The sequence below is a fragment of the Leptosomus discolor genome, chromosome 17 (genome assembly GCF_034619465.1).
Source record: "Leptosomus discolor isolate bLepDis1 chromosome 17, bLepDis1.hap2, whole genome shotgun sequence".
Classification (NCBI taxonomy): domain Eukaryota; kingdom Metazoa; phylum Chordata; class Aves; order Leptosomiformes; family Leptosomidae; genus Leptosomus; species Leptosomus discolor.
This window is the reverse complement of record NC_141407.1, coordinates 3928282-3947981: the sequence shown is the minus strand read 5'-3', so window position 1 is coordinate 3947981 and position 19700 is coordinate 3928282. Positions and strand designations below refer to the sequence as shown.

General features: G+C 60.7%; 1 protein-coding gene across 1 annotated transcript; it reads right to left on the bottom strand.

Annotated features, from left to right (window-relative positions):
* Positions 1 to 358: 358 nt before the first annotated feature.
* On the bottom strand, positions 359 to 12837 carry SNTA1 (syntrophin alpha 1). Its single transcript, XM_086474683.1, has 8 exons — positions 12564 to 12837; positions 9872 to 10057; positions 2514 to 2712; positions 2224 to 2431; positions 2025 to 2155; positions 1019 to 1215; positions 753 to 940; positions 359 to 451 (listed from the first exon to the last, which is right to left on the bottom strand). The coding sequence occupies exons 1-8, from the start codon at positions 12835 to 12837 to the stop codon at positions 359 to 361; spliced, it is 1476 nt and encodes a 491-aa protein (XP_086330809.1).
* Positions 12838 to 19700: the final 6863 nt, after the last annotated feature.

Genomic DNA, 19700 nt, shown 5'->3' with positions numbered 1-19700 from the left:
GGGTTCTTCGTACAGAAAATATCATCTCACAAGGCACTGGGGTGACGACTGCGTGGCTGCTCGCAGCGGGCTCCGATCGGGTTCTCCAGCCGCCGCCGAGCATCGGGGTGGAGGAAGGAGGGAAAGAAGGGACCAGAGAAGTCCCGGTGCTGCCATCCAAGAGGGATTTCACCCCACTGCTGCCCCAAAGTGCCCCAGGAGTGGTTTTTCCCAGCTGGATGGTGCTTTTCCTTGGGGGTGATGTGACCCCGCGGGGGCTCCAGTCTCCTTGGGATGGCCTGGGGCTGGGTTTGGCCTGGAGGAAGGTGCATAGATCGGCCAGGGGCTGGGGCTGCTCTGCCCGTGTTCTGCTCCCTCTTCATGCCAGCAGTCCCAGCCGGGTCACCTTGGCCGAGAGGAAGGAGTGGATGATGAAGACAATGGTTTTGGGGCAAGAGTGAAGGTCCAATTGCTGCAAGAAAGGAATAGAGGAATATTTGCAACAGGGAAGGCTGTTCCTGGAGCAACCAGCTTTCTGCTTGTGGTGGGGAGGGCAGGGCCACCCAAAGCCCACCAGCACTTTACTGGGGCCCTGGGAAGGGCTGTGCACTGTGGGGGCTGTATGTGGCCAGGGGTGGGTGTGGGGGCCATGCTGCACCGGTATGTGCCATGCAGGACGGGTGCTGTGGGCAGGGTGGGTGCTCTGCACCCCCTCTGCCCCCCAGGGCTGGTGAGAGCATGGGTGGGGGGCAGTGAGAGTAAAGCCAACTCACAATCTCTCCCTCCGGGCCACCAAAGTCCAGGTAAAGCATCTTGGTGCCATCATCAGAGGACATCTGCAGCTTCTCGAAGGGCTGCTGGAGCAGGATGGTCTTGCTGAGCCCGGGCTCGGTGGTGGAGATGGTGAAGCCCTTGTCGATGTGGATGGACAGGGTGCAATCCTGCCCCTTCCACGTGCAGGCTGGGGACGGGGACAGGGGTGAGATGGTGGCCACCCCCACCCTGCAGCCTGCCCCCCGCCCGCCGGCCCCCCGCTGACCTGCCGAGACCTCCTGGACCAGCTCGGCGGCTCCGTGGGTGCCGTCCACCAGCAAGCGGGTCCACAGCGCCAGGTCGCGGGGGCTCTCCAGGCTGAAGAGGTGGGTCTGCACGCCCAGCCGGCTGCCGGTGCGCAGCGCGAACGACAGCTCCGCCTCGTACAGCGCCGAGCCCTTGGCCGGCCCGGAGTGCACCAGCCTGCGGCACCGAGCCGCGCCTCAGCACCGCCCCGCACCGCCCCGCCCCGCGGCCCCGCAGCCCCGCGGCCCCGCAGCCCCGCGGCCCCGCAGCCCCGCGGCCCCGCAGCCCCGCGGCCCCGCAGCCCCGCGGCCCCGCAGCCCCGCGGCCCCGCAGCTCCGCTCCGCTCCGCGGCGGTGGCTGCGCGGCGGGGCCGGCAGGGGGCGCTGCAGCCCCGCGGATGCGGAATCCCCCCCCCCCCCCCCCTCCCCGCGGGCAGCGCCTCCGGAGGTGCCGCCCCCACGCCTTGGACCGCACCCCCCCCCCCCCCCCCCCCGGGCTCTGACACCAGCCCTGGGCACCGCCACAGCCCCCCAGGGCGCTGCCACTACCCCTGGGGCTCTGCCCTGACCCCCAGACCCTGACACCCCCCCCCCAAGTCACTGCCAACACCCTGGGGCTCTGCCTGGGACCCCAGCCCCTGACACCCTCTCAGAGTCACTGCCACCCCCCTGGGGCTCTGCCCTGACCCCCAGTCACTGCCAACACCCTGGGGCTCTGCCCGGGCCCCCTGCCCTTGACACCCCCGCCCCCCCAAATCACTGCCACCCCCCTGGGGCTCTGCCCTGACCCCCAGCCCCTGACACCACCCTGGGGCTCTGCCCTGACCCCTAGCCCCCAACACCACCCGAGCCACTGCCACCACCCTGGGGCTCTGCCATCAGCCCTGGGGCTCTGCTCCAACCCCCAGCTCCTGCCACTGCTCCCAGATGCTGCCACTGGCCTGTCCCCCGTGCAGGGCAGGATGGTGCTGGGCTGACAGCCCCTACCTGGTGGCGATGAGGGGGTAGCTGTGCGCGGGCTTGCTGAGGGCATCACGGCTCTGCGGCAGGCTGCCGTACAGCAGCAGCTCCTTCTCGGTGAGGACGGCCAAGAGGTTCCTGGTGCCGGCGCTGGGAAGCTGTAAGGGGATGGGGTCAGGGCCACCAGCAGCGCGGTGGCATGGGGTGGCAGGGGGCACGGGGATACCTGCTCGGTCAGCCAGCCCACATGCTTGATGTCCCGTCCAGCCACCGTGCTGGCACCCGCCAGCTGGGCTCGCAGCTCCTCCTTCACCCGCGGCAGCAGCACGCCCGCGTTGGCCTGGATGGCACCGAGCCACGACTGCGCCGTGGCCTCATCCTTCGCCCGCAGGAAGAGGGCAACGCGCCCGTCCGCCGAGCACACCTCCAGGTACCTGCAGGGACATGGCCCCGCTGGGTCCCCACCGGCCCTCGGCACCCCGGTGGCATCGCCACCCCCCGGCACCATGCCCTGACCTGTGCTCCGGGTCAGTGGGGAGGCACTTGCGGGACACGTAGCACATCTTCAGAGGCACAGTTCTGCCCTCCCGGAGCTCCCGAGGGGGTAGGAGGGGGGATGACCGCTTCTGCAGGGTGGCGGGAGATGGGTCCCAGCTGACCGTCGCCCCCGTGGAGGAGTTCTTGAAGTAGGGCGAGATCTCCTTCATGTACTTCACTGGAAGAGAGGCAGCACCCAGTTGAGGGCATGGCATGGGCCAGAGCAGCCTCATCCTGCACGCCAGCACCCATCCGCCCCACGGAAACCCTTCGCACCCTCCCTGCATCGCAGCCCGTGCCGCCTCCATTACCTCCCCAGAGCGGCCACCCATGGGTGCTGCGGGTCCCCTGCCCTGCACCCCTGTGGGTGCAGGGAGGGGATGGCAGTGGTGAGCACGGTCGTACCAGAGGGTGACACTACACTTAGGATCCTCCTGGTGCCTCTGCCCCACTATCCCAGCTTGGGGTGAGCCCCCCAGGAGGGATAAAAATGGCCTTTTCCTTCTTTTTCCTTCCCTTTAACCCAGATCAGTTCACAGACGCAAGGCTGATCAGGTCCCCAGGGCAGCACATGGGAGGCAGGGGGTGGGGAACGGGCAGGAGTCCCAGGCCAAAATTACACAGTCCAAACCGTGCTGGTACAGCCGGTCCCGCCGCCAACTGGGAGCAACAAATACCATGGTTTGGCCCCAGGAAAAGCCTCGAACTGTGCGCTCGTGGCTCGCAACGGCCTGCCCCCTGAGTTATAAACCAGGGAGGGACAAGAAATCAGCTTTCAGTCCCCAGTGAGCCTGGCTCCAGAGCCAGAGCCCTCAGAGCCACGCTGGGACGGCTCCCAAGGTTTAGGGGAAGGGGGAGATGAAAGTCACCGTGAATTGATGGGGCCCCACAGCTACAGCTCAAAAATTAGGTTGGCAGCACCAGCCAAAAAGCTTCGGCTGAGACGGGGCGGGGGGGGGGGGGGGGATGCCAGCCATGGTCCTGCCCTGGGGGCAGCGTGGGACCAGCTGGTGGCTCCAGGGAAGGGCTTCCCTTTGGTGGCCCTTGGGGAAAACACCATGGGACAGGAACGTGCCTGCTGCCATGTGTCCCCAGCCGGCACCGCTGGTTTCACTCCACGTCCAAGTCAGGGGTGCGGGTGGCAGGAGTGGGGACACAAGCTTGGCTCTACAGCCGACTCTTGTAGGCGGCTGGTTGGTGGAGCAGCTCCACCGCTGCAACAAAGCCACAGCAGCCTGATTTTATGCCAGAAAAAAAAAGCCCTTTTCCCACCAGGAGAGCATCTGCCCGCACAGCCTCCTACCCCCACCCTTCACCTACCCACCACCACCCATCTTCCCCTTCGTTCTTAACCCAGCGAGCTCCCCAAAACCTCTAAACCCCGAAATCCCAGCGCGAGCTGCAGGGAGGCACGGCGGGGAGGCAGAGCCCCGCGGGACGCCCCGCTCTGCCCGGCCCCAGCGGGACGCAGCTATACATGGCTGCGACGCTGCCACGCCACGTGGGCCAAGTCACCCCGCGGTGGCCCCGGGGCCAAGGAGGCGGCGTGGGGCCACCAGCCTCGTGCCCTGCGCCTCCCGTTATAAATAGCCGCCGCGTTCCTGCAGGCATTTGAGCCGTGTTGGATTTTACCCCGAGTCATTAATCTTGGCAGCGGGGACCTGCCATTATCCCGGTGCCTGGGAACTAATTGGAGTTCAGAAAGAGATCCTCCAGCCGCTGAAACCCGAGCAGCGTCCCCGCGCCAGCCGGCGGCTCCCTGGGCATGCGGAGAACGTCACCAGCGTGAGCTGTGCGGTGGCGGGGTCACGTCCCGACAGAGCCGGGGAGGACAGCAGCAGCGCCCAGCCCAGGATGGGACACGGAGAACGAGGCGATGGCCAGCATGTCCCTCTGACACACGGCTTGAAGGAGGGCTTAAGGCTGGTCACAAAGCACCGACGGGTTCCCGCAGTACCGGGCGGTCCCGCGCCAGCACGGGGAGCTGGGGTGTGTTGAGGCTGCGGTGCCCCCCGGGGGGCTGCGCACCAGGGCCAGGCCACCGTCCCATGGGAGCTGCTGTCTCCTCCGGTGACCCCAGCACGGGCTTTATAGCAGGCTGACTTTCACTTCTGCCAGTCCCTTCACTGCAGTGGAATTGCCTGGTATCAAATTAATTCATTAATTACCTCCACCTCATTAAAGCAAACAACTCAGACCATATCATGCACCATCTCTGCTACTGGTAACTGAAATTCTTGATTTTTTTTTTTTTTTTTTTCCTAATTAACATCTTGCAGTGCTGGGGCTCCCAGGCTGTCTGCCCTCTCCTTGTTAGCCAGCATCGTCCCCCAATCACTCGGCAGAAACACTGCCTCACTGCTGTTGACTTAAAGCCACCTTCAGCAGGCAAATAACCCCCTCGGTGGCCGCTGGGCTAATCCACACGGCCCCGAATCCATGTGGGCTCTCTGCTCCCCCAGGGAAGACAGCCCATCCCAGTGATCTTTTCCAGGATGGAGAAGAGAGGACAAATAGGACCTTTAACTGCTCAGGGCTTTGCACAGCGTAACACTTTATTTTAGATTTTGGGGGAACAGAAAAAGTCTCCAGGGAGGCCACGTGTGAGCAGCTGCTTGTGGCCACCCATGCCTGGGTGGTCCCTCTGCAGAGGGGTTACGGCACAGGGGCTCCCAAGCCCACAGCATCACTGGAGCATTGTGTGTGCCTTGGATCCTGCAGTGAGATGCACTTTGCACACGTTTAACCAAAGGCCCTAGGTCTGCCCTGCTCTTCTACGTTGGGTTTTTTCTCCTCAGCACTCCAGAAAGGGGCAAACCCCATCAAAATTCCTTGGTTTGACTTCTTGGGTAACAGATCCTCCACCAGCCCATCCCTCCTAAGGATGGAGAACAAGCCCAAAACAAACACTCCTGTGTCCTCGATCCCGAGTCATCACGACCTGCCCCACACACATGCCCATGGCTCAGCACCACCCAAAGCCAAGCTCCTGCCCCCGGAGAGCTTTGCTGAGGAGCCACAAACCTTCCTCCAGCCAGGAAAGCAGCTCCAGCCACATGGACACCCAGCAGCAGGTTCAAGAGCACCCACCAGCTGCTTGGGCCACCAGCCCAGTGCTGGCACACTCTGCCTCAGCCCGGAGATCACGGCGTGGATTCAACACAGAGAGGTTTCAGGCTGCATTGCCGGTCAGGGGTAGGACGGGTCCCGCTGTTTCCCCTGCCAAGAGCTTTCCAGTAGCATCTACACAGCACAGCGAGTCAAAAAGGTCTGACTGTACTGGTGGCCATCACATCAGGAAAGCTTCCAAAGAGGTCCTGGAGATCCCGCGCTGGCCCTAAGGAGACACTAAGCCCATCTCCAGCTGGTCCCTCTCTGCCTCAGGACTAACAATGCAAAATTATCACATTAAATCAACCCAAAGAGACACCCTGAAACTACCTGTAAACTTCAAGCTGACACCATGATGTGCTTCCAAAAAGCCCAACGCAAGTGTTACCACAGCCACCCCTCCAGCATCCCACCTGGGGTCACCCCCCTGCCCCCAGCTCCCAGTAAGAACAAGGCAGCAGCTGCTGGTCCCAGCCACCTCAACTCAAGTCCTTCTACCCCAGGGAGCAAGACACCATGAGACGCTGCAGGGTGGCGGTGCCACTGCTGTCCCTCCTGCCCCAGCACCCTGTGCCCCAGCTCTTTGATAAATATTCACCCATGGCCAGCGGTGATCCACGGGCCGAGTGATCCCAAGGAGATCACGGGACAACTCGCCGTGTTTCCACGGGAGGAGAAATGTCCCCAGGGACAGCAAAGCGTCAGGGCAGCGAGGTGTGGAGGAGGTAGGAGGATGTGGACCCTCACCATCTCTCTGCATCATCCCCAGGGCAGCTCCAAAGCCTCTGTTTCTGCTTGGGTTTGTTACCACGTCTAAACCGCCAGAATCCACACAGCATCGCTGAGACCAAAGCCCAGCTGCGCAGACCCCAAGGACCGTCCCATCTGCCACAAAGGGCTGGAGGCCACCTCAGGGCTTCCTCTCCTGAAGCCCTTCTGAGACCCACCCGCCTGCCACCACCCACCTAAACTCAAAGCCCGGTTCCACTCTGCACAGTGTGTTATTTACCCCAGGGTCACCTAAATTTTGTGGGTTTTCCCATTTCACACCACGCACATCTCCACCCTCTGTGATTGCCTGGGCTTCCCACAGTTAGGGCAATCTGCCCGCTGGAACCGGCCATCCCCAGCGCCACGTTCTCCTGACACCCCTTAGCTTTTCTGAATTTCAAGCTTCCGAGCTATTACTTGGCTGAGCTTGGAAAGCTGCGACAGCCCCCGGAGCTCCCCTGCAGCCAACAAGCCCTGGGCTGCCCCAGAGGTGAGATGTCCACAGCTGCCCCAGCTCCTCCTCCCCATTACTCCCAGTTCTCTCCCCATGCCAATACGGCAAAGGGACCTTGCTGGGAAAACCACTCCTGGCACCGAAGCCCTTCACAGGGCAGCTGGAAGGATGTTTATCTGCCTTTCCCCTGCTGTGGAGAGTCGCTGGATACCAAGCAATACAAAAAAAAAAAAAAAAAAAAAAGGAAAAATAAGGTAAGGGAGAGCAACTCTCCACAAAATAACAACATAATATAAATATAGTCAAACTCCTCCTGTAAATATCAAGAGAGTAATTTGGCACATCCAAAAAAAAATCTTGGCAGGACATGCCAAGAGGTATCTGCGTGTCCTCATGCCTGGCCAGCAACGACACCCAGGAGCCAGAAGCCAAGCTGAGCAGCCTGGGGCAAGATCAGGCACGTGGAACCACTGCTGATACTCAAATTAAAACGCATCACCTCCCAGCTCCGACACTTTGGAGAGTGTCTCCGCAGCTCACTCTCCTGTGAGGAGGTGCAAGCTCTCACAATTTTGTTACCTGCTGTGATGCTGCTTGCAAAGTACCCTAAACACTCCTGAAACCAGGAGGAGCAAGGTGGCAAACAGACACCGGTTGTGCCAAATTACTCAGTTTTGGTACTTACAGCAACCGTAAGGGAAGTCAGAGTCACACCTGGCAGCACGTGGAGACCAGAAAGCACCTAAGTGATGTTAAGGTGCTTTTCTCCAAGCTCTGGAGCGAGCCCAAGCAGAAGGGAGCAGGGAAGCCCCCACTTTTAACAGCCTTCAGGCACCCTGAGGCCACCCTCTGCCCTCTAGCCCTGCCATCCCTCCCCAGGGCAAGGCGCTTGGCCAGCCAGCTGCTGGCGAGCCATCAGGGTGGCAGGTATAAGGCAGGGGACACCCTGTCCAGAGGCAGGGACACCCTGTCCAGAGGCAGGGACACCCTGTCCACAGGGCTGTCACAGCCTGATGAGGACCCCACTGCCACGCCAGCCCTGCCATCCTCCATGGGCAGGGTTGTACTGCGCTGGCAAACCCAAAACAAGGAGGAGATGGAGATGCACCATGTTTGTACCCGATGTCCGTGATTAGACGAGCAGCAGAGACCCCTGTCCCGCTCCGGCTGTTGCCTGCGGCACCCCTGAGCAACACCGCACCGCAGGAGCCCAACGGCATCAGCCACAAACGACTCACAAAGCCCCCAGAGCATCGTGGTGGGAGCCAGCCCAGCCCTGCTCTCCTCCTCAGGGTACCTGCTGGGAGTTTTAATTAACTAAGTAGCCCAGCAGGTGATACCTGAGCTCAGCAAGCTCCAGTAAAGGCCCTGCCTGCAGCTGCCGCCTGGGAGGGCAACCGGGCAGCACCCAGCTCCCCAGGGGAACGGAGGAGGAGAAGGTGGTCCAGGGAGAGAAGTTGCTTTCTACAGAAAGGGCAGCTCACCTCCACCTCCCGCAGGACCTCTAACAGAAAGGAAACCCACGCCAAAGCAAAGGTTGAAAAGAAAATAACAGAGAGAGGGTGGTCCGAGAACAGCAGCTACAGGGAGGAATTTCGCAGACTCCCAAAGAAAGAAGCTCTTGTATTTCTCTTTGGTGAAAAAAAAAAAAAAAAACAACAAACCCACCCCACCAACAGCCCTATCTGCTCCCAGCAGCTGTGCAGAGCAGCACATTCCTCCGGCTGAACCGTGGTCCTGCGGCTCCCAGGAGAGGAGGAACCCACAGCAGAAAGGGCTGAGCGAAGCTAAAAATGAAAATCTGGAGCGGAGACAATCTGGGGAAGGCACAGGAAAGCAAGAGCCACGGTGGTCGCTGGCAGCAGAAGACACAGAGCTCTTTTTTGTCCAGCAAAGCCCAAAGAGTGCTGCCCCCAAATAAAACCTCCCTTTGGGATCAGCAGCGCTACAACCGCACCGGGAAGGCTCTCTGCTGCCAAGACCCTTTCGGTTAGCCAGGGCGACCCAGGGGGCTGGCTGGCAGCAAAGGGAGGGGAAGGGTCCTGTCCTGAGGGACAAAGCCTGGGTGCTCAACCCTGCCCGGCCGAGCTGGCAGAGGGTGGGCAAGTGCAGACAGACCCAGTGTGAAGGTTAATGGGAGAAAAGCACCGTCACCCCTCTGCCAGTCTCAACTCACCAGCCCTCCCTCACTGCCCAAGCGGGGTTCGGGGGGCTCCTGCAGTGTGCCAGCAGGGCTGGGAAACACCAGGGACCAGCCACCCGGTACCAAGAGGGAGCCCGTTCCCCGGGGACCACCTCCAGTCTCCCCTGGGACGGTGCGGGCTACATCCCTGCGATGTTTGTAGGCTCAGCTGCCAGATCTGCGGGGGACTGCAGTTGGGGTTCAGCTGTGGGGATCCCCTGGGGAGGCAGCTCCTGCGGCCACGCTCCTGAGCTGGTCCTGTCTGCACCGGCACCCTGCCCCTCCTGCCTGCCCAAAATCCCCCCCAGCAAACCAAAAGGTGCTCAGCAAGGAGCAGGGTGCCAGCGTACCCCCTCCCCGCTGGCCTAAGCCTGGGGAGCAGCTCCAGCCACGGATGCGGGTTTAAATGAAAACCATGGGAAAAGCAGAAAATCTTTTCTGTTGCCCCAGGAACTGCAGACCTCAGGGTGATGCCGTAAACAGAAGAGTCGCAAACCCAATAAACCCAATCCCACACCTCCCATCGCTGCCTGCCCGTGGTCCCACAGCAGGGAGATGGAGCTGCTGGGCATCCAGCAGTGGCGCTCACATGTCTCTCCCTGTCTGGAGGGAGATAGGGAGATCCCAACAGTTACTTCCAGCTCTCTCAATGAGCAGAAAAACCAGTCTGCACATGTTGTTTTCCATTTGAAATAGTATGTAAACGCATATGCAGATGATGTGCCATCCCCTTGCTCCCAGTATGTCACTGGGAAAACCAGGGATCAGCCCCCTGGAGGCAGGAGGACCCTCATCCCTTCTTGCACCATCGTCTCCTACCTTCCAAGACGACCTCTTTGCCCGTCTTCTTCAACGCCTGCACTGCCTCATCGTGTGTCGCCTCGGAAAGGTCGGTCCCATTGACGGAGAGGATGGCGTCCCCCACGTACAGCGCCTCGGTCTGATCCGCTGCCAGCCCTTTAAATATCTTGGAGATCAAGATGGGCATTTTGTTCTCTCGGCCACCTTGAAACAGAAGAGAAACAAAGTGGTTGTGGCCTCTGGAGCACACGGAGGAGCGGAGGGTGGGGAAGGGGATGCTCAGGTATCAGCTGGCTCAGGGAGGCTGAGCCCTTCTCCCAGCGCTCGGCCGTGCCGTGCCAGGACAGCCTGCTGCCCCATTTCCTCGGATGCCCACGGCATGCCTGTAACAACCACAGTAGCCAAAATACCATGAGGCTTTACAGCAGACGAAGATGATTGCTCCAAAACCACTCCGAACGGTCGCAGTTTTCCTCACAGAGCGAACACGTCACCTGGCCATCTCCCCATCAATTTTGGCAGGACAGCACGTCTTTATTTGCATTATTAATCGTGTGTGCTGAGCGACCATCCCTGCTCCAAGGACTTCATGATCTAAACAGATAAGACGGCTGAGCGTTTGCGGAGAGGCAAAAGGGCCAGGGAGAAGTGAACCAACCTGGCTGTTTACTCCTCCCCGCACAGCAGCCCTATTTACCCGCTGCTCCCCATTCTCCAGTCTAAAAGGAGGGTATTCAAACCTCCCGGCGGCTTCAGGAGATCAATTCACACGTTAACTTTTGAACCCACATGGAGATCCGATGTCAGGGAGCAGGGGTGCAGCAGCGACTGCCAAGCCCCAGCCCAAGCAGAAGCAGCCGGGGACTGACAGCCCCTGACGTGCCCCTATGCCCCAGGACGGCCTGTCCCGAGGAGCCTCCAAGAGATGATCTCTCATCCCGGAGGGAGATGTTGAGCCCAGCCTGTTGTCACCACCCGCCCCGGGGCTGCTCCCAGCCAGTGCCACAGGCATTTCCTCGCTCAGACGCCTGCCAAGCCCCTCGGAGGGCTCCGGTTATCAGCTGTCAGAGGCCTCCGCGGGGGCTGCTCGGAGCTGCCGAGCCCGTTCGTACAGCAGTGGCTCCTCGCCCGGGCTGCCTGCACCGGGAGCCCCTGCCAGGGCCGGGAGCCTCCGCCAGCTCGGCTCTTGCACGGCTCCCTGCTGTCCTGCCAGCCAGGGGAAGGGCAGCCCAGCAGCTACGGCGCCCATCCCCTCGCCACGTCCCAAGGCAGGGCACCTCGCCCGCACCCCGGGTTGCGGTGAAGGTTTGCGGCGAAGCGTCCCCGGGTAAAACGGGGCTGGCACACGTTTGAACAGGGACGTGTCAAGACCCCGGGTGAGGAGGAGCAGTGCCCTCCCCCAGCCACGGCGGTGGCATTGGCAGGGCTGCCCCACCACCCGTAACAGCTCCTAGCTCCCATTTTAGATGACAACTACTTGGTTTCCACATACGTCACTGCAAAAATAAAGTTTTAACTGAATCAAGTGATGTTTCTCCTTTCCTGGGAGAGCCACAGAGCTAGCAATAACTTGGCAGCCAAGAGGTTATTAGGAAGGGGGCTTTATGCTTCCCAAAAGGAAGGGCTGGCAGGCTCAGGCACCCCACCGACACGGCCAGCGGCACCGTTTCAATCCAGTCCCGTCATCGGACTTCCACATTGCAAAACCTCCCCGCTTCCACAGGGAGCCCGAGGCTGTGGCCGAGTCCCCTCCGAGCTGGGAGGAGAAGCCACGAGCTGGGAGGAGAAGCCACGTCAGGAGGCGAGAGCCACCCCACTGCTGCCCCCGGGGCTGCGAGCCCGCTGCCTGCCCGGCCCCACACCGAGTTACGAGCCCTCTCGCCCACGCAGCGTGACAGCCCTTTGCCTGCCCGTTTCGTCCTCTGTTCACAGAGCTGCAACACGCTCGGAGCCGCGTGAAAGGCAGAGGCAGGCAGAAACGCCATCCCTGCCCCAAGAAGTTTCCAGCCTGAAGTTCAGGCGAGTCCCGGAGGAGCGGGGCAGCTCAGGAGGGAAAACAGGGATTATAGCACGCAGGCTTCCCGCTGCTCAGCTCGCCCGGAGCAGACACCTCCAAGCCTGCGCGTGTTGATTTAACATCCCAGCTCTCCACGCCTGGAGATCTCCAAGAGCTTTACAATCGCTTCCTTCGTCTCGCTGACAGTTTGAAAGGGCATTTCGCAGCACAGGGGCACGGAAGGGACAAGGACACGCTGGCAGAGCCCTCCCTTCGGCTGCAAAAGGGCAGCTTTTGCGTAGGCGGGTACCCTGTGCGTCCCACCTGCCTCACGAGACAGCACCCCACCCTTGCGTGCAAAGGGGCTGTGGGAGCCACCTCCAGCTCCCAAACACCGGGGATCCCCACTCCGGCCGAGGCACAGCGGGCAGTGGCTGGCCGGTCACCGCTGCACCCCAAAAACACTGCTTTTTCCATGGGCTGGCGATGTTTCGGGTCCCGTCATTGCCACGTGTCCCCTTCCTCGTCCTGCACAAGGGCAGCGCCATGGGGTGAAAGACCCCAGCCCCAACCCCAACCTCAGCCCCGCTCCCCCCGCGGGCTCTTCTGCCACACGTGGGTGCGAGCTGCTGCAAAGGCGGCAGCAACAGGTCCCGGTGCCCGGTGCCTCCGCCCCGCCCCGGCCCGGCCCGGCCCGGCCGGGCTCTCACCCACCTTTGATGCTGATGCCGAGCCCCCCCACGTCCTGCTTGACGACGCGCACGGTGCGCCTGATGTTGGCGAGCGCCTCGGGCACGGCGGAGCCCGGCTCCCCGCCGTTCAGCTGCGCCGCCGGGGCCTCGCCGGGGCCGGCAGCGGGGCCGGGGCCGTCGGCCGGGCTCACCCCCAGCACGTCCTCGGCCAGGGTGAGGAGGACGCGGAGCCACTGCCCGCCGGGGCCGCGCAGCTCCAGCAGCCCGGTGCGCGGGGCGCGCCTGCCCGCCGCCATCTTCCGCGCCTGCCGCGCCGCCCCCGCCGCTCCGCGCCCCTCCGCGCCCCGCGCACCGCCCCGCGCCCCGCCCCGCCGGGACGGCGCCAACCGGGTGCTCCGCGCTCCGGCCCGGGACCGGGCACCGGGGGGACTTGGTGCTCCCCCAGTGCTCCCCGTACCGGTCCGCAATGGGGCACTGGGGGGGACACGGCTCCCCAGTGCTCCCCGTACCGGTCCGCAATGGGGCACTGGGGGGACACGGCTCCCCAGTGCTCCCGTACCGGTCCGGAATGGAGGGGACCTGGTGATCCCCAGTGCTCCCAATGATCCCCGTACCGGTCCGGAATGGGGCACCGGGGAGGACACGTCTACCCAGTCCTCCCCACCCCGTCCTGGGACGGGGCACCGGGAGGGCCTGGTGCTCCCCAGTGCTCCAAATTCTCCCCGTATCGGTCCGCAATGGGGCACTGGGGGGGACACGGCTCCCCAGTGCTCCCGTACTGGTCCGGAATGGGGGGACACGGTGGACCGGAAGGGGGCACCGGGAGGACCCAGTGCTCCCCAGGGGTCCCGTACCGGTCCGGAATGGAGGGGACCTGGTACTCCCCAGTGCTCCCAATGATGCCCGTACCGGTCCAGAATGGGGCACTGGGGAAGACCCAGCTCGCCAGTGCTCCCACTGCTCCCCGTACCAGTCCAGAATGGGGCACCGGGCAAGAAATAGCTCCCCCGTGCTCCCCAGTGCTCTCAGGTGCCCCATTCTCAGTCCAGAATGGGGCACCAGGAGGACCTGGTGCTCCCCAGTGCCTCCCATACCGGCCCAGAATGGGGCACCAGGCAGGACACAGCTCCGCTGTGCTCCCCACTCCCTCCTGGTCCCCCGTCCCAGGAGGGACCCCAGACCCCTGTGCTCCATTGCTTGTCCCGGGTCTGGCTCGGGACTTGCTGGGCGTCTCCGTGCTGGGCTGTGTCGCAGGAGGAGCAGGGCACAGGGCAGCTGGCTCAGCCCTTCATGCGCCCCTCAAGAGCCACAGCCCCCCGGCAGCCCCAGCCCCCTCGCCTGCAGCCCCCGGCTGCGATGGGGTGCCCAGCAGCAGCAGGACCTGCCTGCTCAGCAAGAGCTCCAAGCTGAAGGTCTGGGGTGTAGATCTGTGGACCCCCAAGAGTGCTGGGCAGGATGCTCGGGGAGCCCAGGGAGCACCCCGCTCCCACACCCCTGCCCAGCCAGCCCCTGCAGGGTGGGTGCTGTGTTACAGGGGTTTCTACGCAATGCACCAGCTTCCCAAACCCCTTTTGGCTCCTTTACAGGGCCCAGCAGTGGCACAGGGGCAGGCAGTGGCTCAGGAGGCCCCACGGAGCAGGGCAGGGCAGGGACTGCCTGCACCCAGCCCTGGACCAAGGACTTTCTCGGTAGCCAGTTTCTTCGCAGTGACCCCGGGGCACACACCCCCTAACAGCCCCACGGGTGTTAAACAGGAGCGAGGCAGGGGGACGTGATATTTGCAGACATTCAGAAGAGTCTGTGTGGCTTTCCCCTTGCTTATCCTGGATCTCGAAAACAGGAACAATATTTTGTTTCCTTTGGCAGACCCACATTTTTTTTCTGCAGCCGAGAGGCAGCAATTAGGAGTAGAAAATACCTCTAGGAGTAGCAAATACCTCTTGGCACATCCCCTGTGCCCTTTGTGCTCCTAGCACTACAGGCAGCTCCAGGGGCCTCTGAGATGGGGCTACAGAGGTCCCAGCCCCTCTGCAAAACACAAGGATTTATAAGAATTCAATAACATTTACTGCAGGCTGGGAAGGGGACAGAGCGAGGGGCTCTGGCCGCCCGAGGCAGGGGGGCTGCAGTGTGAGCTGCTCAGCACAGCCCTTCCCTGGCCGGGGGCCACCGCCAGCCCTGAGCATCGGCCACGCACAGAGGGGAAAAATGCTTCCCGGGCTCCCTCCCACGCAGCAGCAGCTGTGGAATTTCTTGAGGTTCCAGCAGAGGAAACCCTGAAGGTTATTTCTTTACAAAACAGACGGTTCACATATTCCTGATTTTCTTTTTGCTAAAAAATCCAGGGTTTGGCTTAAGTGACTCCTCGCCTTTGCGATACGGTGCTGCTCACTGTAGCAAGCACTTCTACACCACTCCATCACCCAGCCAAAGGTATTTCCCTACGATTCTATCCCCTCCACACCCCACAGGGCCGTCCAAGGTTGGTTGCCACTTGGCTCGTGTACAGCAGAGGGGAATTTGGTCCTTTGGTCCTCAAGAGGAGACAGGGCTCATTTTCCCTGTGCCACCCATTCTGGGAGCACTCACATTATTTGCCAGCCAGGCAGCTGCAACGAGCAGTTTGTCTGGGGTTTTTTTCCTTCCCAGCACGGCTTTTGATATTTCCAGCCTTTAAGACCACGTTCCCATCTGAAGCAGCGGTGAGAACTCTAAATCCTACTTTTAGTGCAGCAGAACGGCACGGTTTGGGTTTTTTTCCTTTCATTTCTCAGCTCTGTGCCCAGCAGCACAGATGCTGAGAAGCGTGGCCTGGATGCACGGAAGCCATCCTGATGGTGTCAATGCCAGGCAGAGGGAGAAGCACGGCCTTTCCCTGTCCTGCTGCTGGGATGGAGGAAACACCACGGTGTCCGCAGCCAGGGCAGGGCACGCCGAGGCTGACGGTAGGAATCCCATCCCACGGCCACCGCTTCTTCACAGCGGTGGGACCGCCTGCTCTCCCCTTCTGCAGCAATTGATATTCTTTTGGCACTTGCATCAATTACTTCTGTGGGGTGGAGAGCCAAGGCAGCTGTTACAGTTGTTGGATTCTTCTACTTCAACTTGGGAGTCCAAGGTGCCCTTAAGACCCTGGTCCCAAATTGGGAGGCTCAGCTTGAGCAGGGGGTACATCAGGAGGGGTGCAATAGGGCTTGGCAGACTGGTGCAGCACTGGGGCACTTGGCTCCAGGCTTTCATCAAAGACAAAAATCATTTGCTGGCTCCTCTGCACAGCTGGGTCAGGCAAGAGCTGTGCCCTGGGGAGATTGGGCACTCCAAGATGTTCTTGGGGGTCCTGGTGCCCCCCAAGCAGAGGTGCTGCTGCGTTTGGGACTTTCCCACAGGCCTGGCTCCCCCAGCCAGGCTCTCAAGCCTGCTTTTGCTCAGGCTCCTTCATTCCTTACGCCCCGCTTCATGTCCCAGGACACACGGTGAGTGCTGGGAACCCAACGCATGGGGTGGTCCTGGCTCGATTTGACCCTCTGAAAGATACCGTGAGCGTAATTCCTGTGCCAGTGCTGCTGCAGGACGGACTGCAGGATGGGAGGGAGGAGGACGAAAGCTCTGGCCAGGGCTGGCACGAGGGAGTGAGTCGCAGCTTCCAGGCATGCCAGTGGCGTTCGTCAGGGCTCCTGCTGAAGGGAAGAAGGCGGGGGTGTGGGGGGGAGTTGCTTGAAAAATTGCTATTCACAGAAATAGAACCTTCCTGCAGAAACACGCTTGTGTGACAAAAGCCCAGCTGGGAATTTCTCCCTGGCAGCAGAAGTGGTGGGAAGGGAAGGAGCAGGGTAGTGTGGGAGGCTGCAGTGCAAGACCAAGGGTGCTGCCAGGGCCCTGACCCCGGCCCTGGCTGAAATCGCTGCTTTTTAGCTGGAAAGAGCATCGCTCGCCTCCAGCCACCCTCCAAACATCTCCAGCCGTCCTCCAAACGTCCCCGGGAGGAGAACCTGGCAGTGTGGGCAGCGATGGGCACCGTGCCCCCCACGCCAAGCCGGCCCCTCCAGTGGCGCTTTCGCAGTGACCTGTTCAGATGGTGCTTCCCCAGCTGGTCACCACCGCAGGGTTGAGCCCGTCTTGGTCCTGGCATTTTCTCTGCATAGTCTCTCCAGCCCCCTGAACTTCAGCAGCTATTATTAGACCCATTTCTTGGCATAGCCAGGAGCTGTGTCAGAGCCCACCAGTCTATTTATAGAGTGCCGTGAGATGTTTTGTTACTTGTGTTAATTAAATTAATCCCCTCTGAAGCAAAATAAAAGACCTTAAGAGCTCACGTTCAGTCCCTGGGACAATGTTCCCAAACTGCAGGGATCCAGGTAGCATCTCAGGCTGACAGCAGTGCTCAGGATGCTCCGACAGTCCTTAGCCCTGGGCACCAGGGAAGTGCTGCTTTGCTCAGTGTCCCCTGGGAACTCATGGGGGGGCACTGCACCCACCCTGCCCTGCAGGACTGAGCCCTGTGAAAAAACTGCAAGGGGTGGAAGGGAAATAAAGTAGCTTTTATATGGATAGATATTCATATAGACAGATTTTAATATAGATAGATTTTAATGTAGATATTAATCGATTTAGATAAGCAGTATGTATTTAACAGATGGGTTCATCCTTTCTTACGCAGTAAATGCAGCAAAATGGCATTGTCTGGCTTTAAAATCACTGGAATCTCTGAGTCCTTTAACTTGAGAGCACTTTCTGTTTGCTTTGGGGCACAATTAGTCCCTCCAACATTTCTTCCACCTCAGTCCAGGCTCTTCTCTTACTGGATCCCTGTAAGATAGCCACAATCCGCTGGGTTCTCATGGTGTGAAAATACTTTTGCTACCACGTGGCAGAACTTATGTGATCAGGGCAGGAATATTTCTATCAAAGAACAGGAGACTTGATGGGTAAAAGCAGCATCTGGGAGCTGAAATAGCTTTGGGAAAGGTGAAAGTTGTCACATATTAAAGCCCAGTATTCACTGCCTGCTGCAGCTTCTGGCTCTCAGGTGCTCTAAGACAAGTGGCATCAGTGGTAGGGACTTCAATCAGTCCCTACGGTAATGTAACAATGAACAAATTAATCATAAAGGTCAGCACATGAACTGCAAATTGTAAATTCTACCGCCACGTTTGCAGTTTCCATTGGGCTGATTCGCCCCACTGGCCTCTTCCGTAGGGAACGGGGCAAACACCTCATGTTAATTTGCAGCTTGCAAATGAAAATGCCCCTGCCAGGCATCGGGGAAGAGGCACCTGTCGGACTGCAGAGCTGGTGGGATACACCGCTGGAGATACCACCCACGATTCTGTATGTTCCCTGGCACTGTGGCAGCAGTATCCGTGGCACTGGAACCACATGGGGAAACTGAGGCACGGAGCAAGGGCAGGCATCTCCTTGCTCAAACCAGGCCTGCAAGGAGCGCTGGGCGCACTGCTGCTGTGTTTCCCATCCGCACGGGCAATGCATGGGGGCTCGGGGATGTCTGCTGGCCAACACTGGTGACGTGGCCTCTCCCACGGGCACAGGCAGCACCTTCCCTCCAGGCAGCACGTGCCCAGGCAGCGCTGCCTGCTGGGGCGTTTGACCTCCAGGTGCTTTATTTAGCGACACCAAACCCTTCCCTATTCCCCAGCTGCTCCATCCCGGCTTTAGCTGCATCTCACATGTTTGCTAGGGGGGTTGCTAAAGTCCTGGGACAGGCTATGAGTTCAGGGGCGTGATGGACAGACGGACAAACATCCCTTCGAGCCAAACCCTCCTCCCTGACAAATGCAGTCCCACGCATGAAGAGGGCTTCTGGATGAGGCCGTGCAGACAGGGACCCCCACGCACCACTCCCGGTGCCTCTGTGCCCACGCAAACGCCGATGTGCCCCAGCAAAGCCACGGGCTGCAAGCCCCGTCCCTCCTGGCTCCTCCATCGCACTGCCAGCGATGGTGGGCAATGCCAGCTCCCCCAGCACAGGGACCTGGCAGCGTCCCGGCACTTGCAGCTCCCCTGGGCTTTTTTTAACTCGACAAATAAGGCTGTGATAAACGTCACTTCTTTCCCCTGCCGTTGATTCTCTCCAATGGCCCTCAACACGACAACACCAAGGTTGTCCGGAGCAGGAGATCTTGATGGATGTTGTTGCATTCCCTGGCTGCAGGAAGAGCCTCCTGTCCCAAGCACAGCACAGAGGCGCAGGAGGGATGGGAAGAATCTTGTGTCCCGGACAAAAGCTGCTGATGAGCCCAGAGGGATGTTCCCCCAGGTCTGGCTGAAAAGCCACCTTTAGCATTAGGTTTTTGAGTTCAGCTCATCCTTCTAGTGGGGGTTCACCTCGCAAGGACCTGCGGATGCTGCGGGTGGGTGCTGGACCCATCCTCCCAGGGACCGCTCCTCCTCCTTCCCACGAGTGGGGCGAGGAACAGCTCCGGGCCGCGTTTCAGCATCGCTCCGTGGAAAGAGGCAGCTGCAGGAGTTCAAGCTGACAGCAGATGCCAGCAAAGAGCCGCTCTGCAGCCAGCCGGGGCCTGTTGGGGGCGGGGAGGGGGCTGGCCGGAGCCCCCTCACCGTGGGCACTGGGGGTACCTTCTGCCCAAAGCCACCCATCTGGCTGGGTGCTGCCTGCTGGGAGACAAACCCTTGCTGGGACTCGGAGGAGCATAGGCGGTGCTTTGCAGCCAGCTGAGAACGTACAAGCTCAGCTCACAAACTGTAGCATCTGCCCTGACCCCTCTTCCAGTCTGGGGAAGCGAGTGGGTGCCACGGCTGCTGCAGAACTGGTGGCACTGATGAGAGAAATGGGAGACTTTGCTCTCTGTGGCTCATCCCGCCAGACATGACTTTGCGCCCCAGAACCCCAGACCAGCACCCATGGGGGACAGAGGACATGATTTCCCTGGGCCAGCCACTGCCTGCTCAGCCTGTTGGTTATCAGAGAGTCACAGAGTGGCTTGGGTTGGAATGGACCTTCAAAGCCCATCCAGTCCAACCCCCTGCCATGGGCAGGGACACCTTCCACAAGATCAGGTTGCTCTAAGCCCCATCCAACCTGGCCTTGATTTCCCAACAATGGGGCATTCACAGCTTCTCTGGGCAACCTGGTCTGGTGTCTCACCACCCTCATCGTGAAAAAATTCCTTCCTTATCTGGG

Excerpts from the sequence above, each read along its gene's own strand:
- SNTA1 (XM_086474683.1), bottom strand. The coding sequence starts at position 12,837 with ATGGCGGCGGGCAGGCGCGCCCCGCGCACCGGGCTGCTGGAGCTGCGC. Across the intron at positions 10,058-12,563 it reads GCTCGGCATCAGCATCAAAG|GTGGCCGAGAGAACAAAATG; the intron begins GTGGGTGAGAGC and ends TTCTGTTTCAAG. Across the intron at positions 2,713-9,871 it reads CAAAGAGGTCGTCTTGGAAG|TGAAGTACATGAAGGAGATC; the intron begins GTAGGAGACGAT and ends CCTCTCTTCCAG.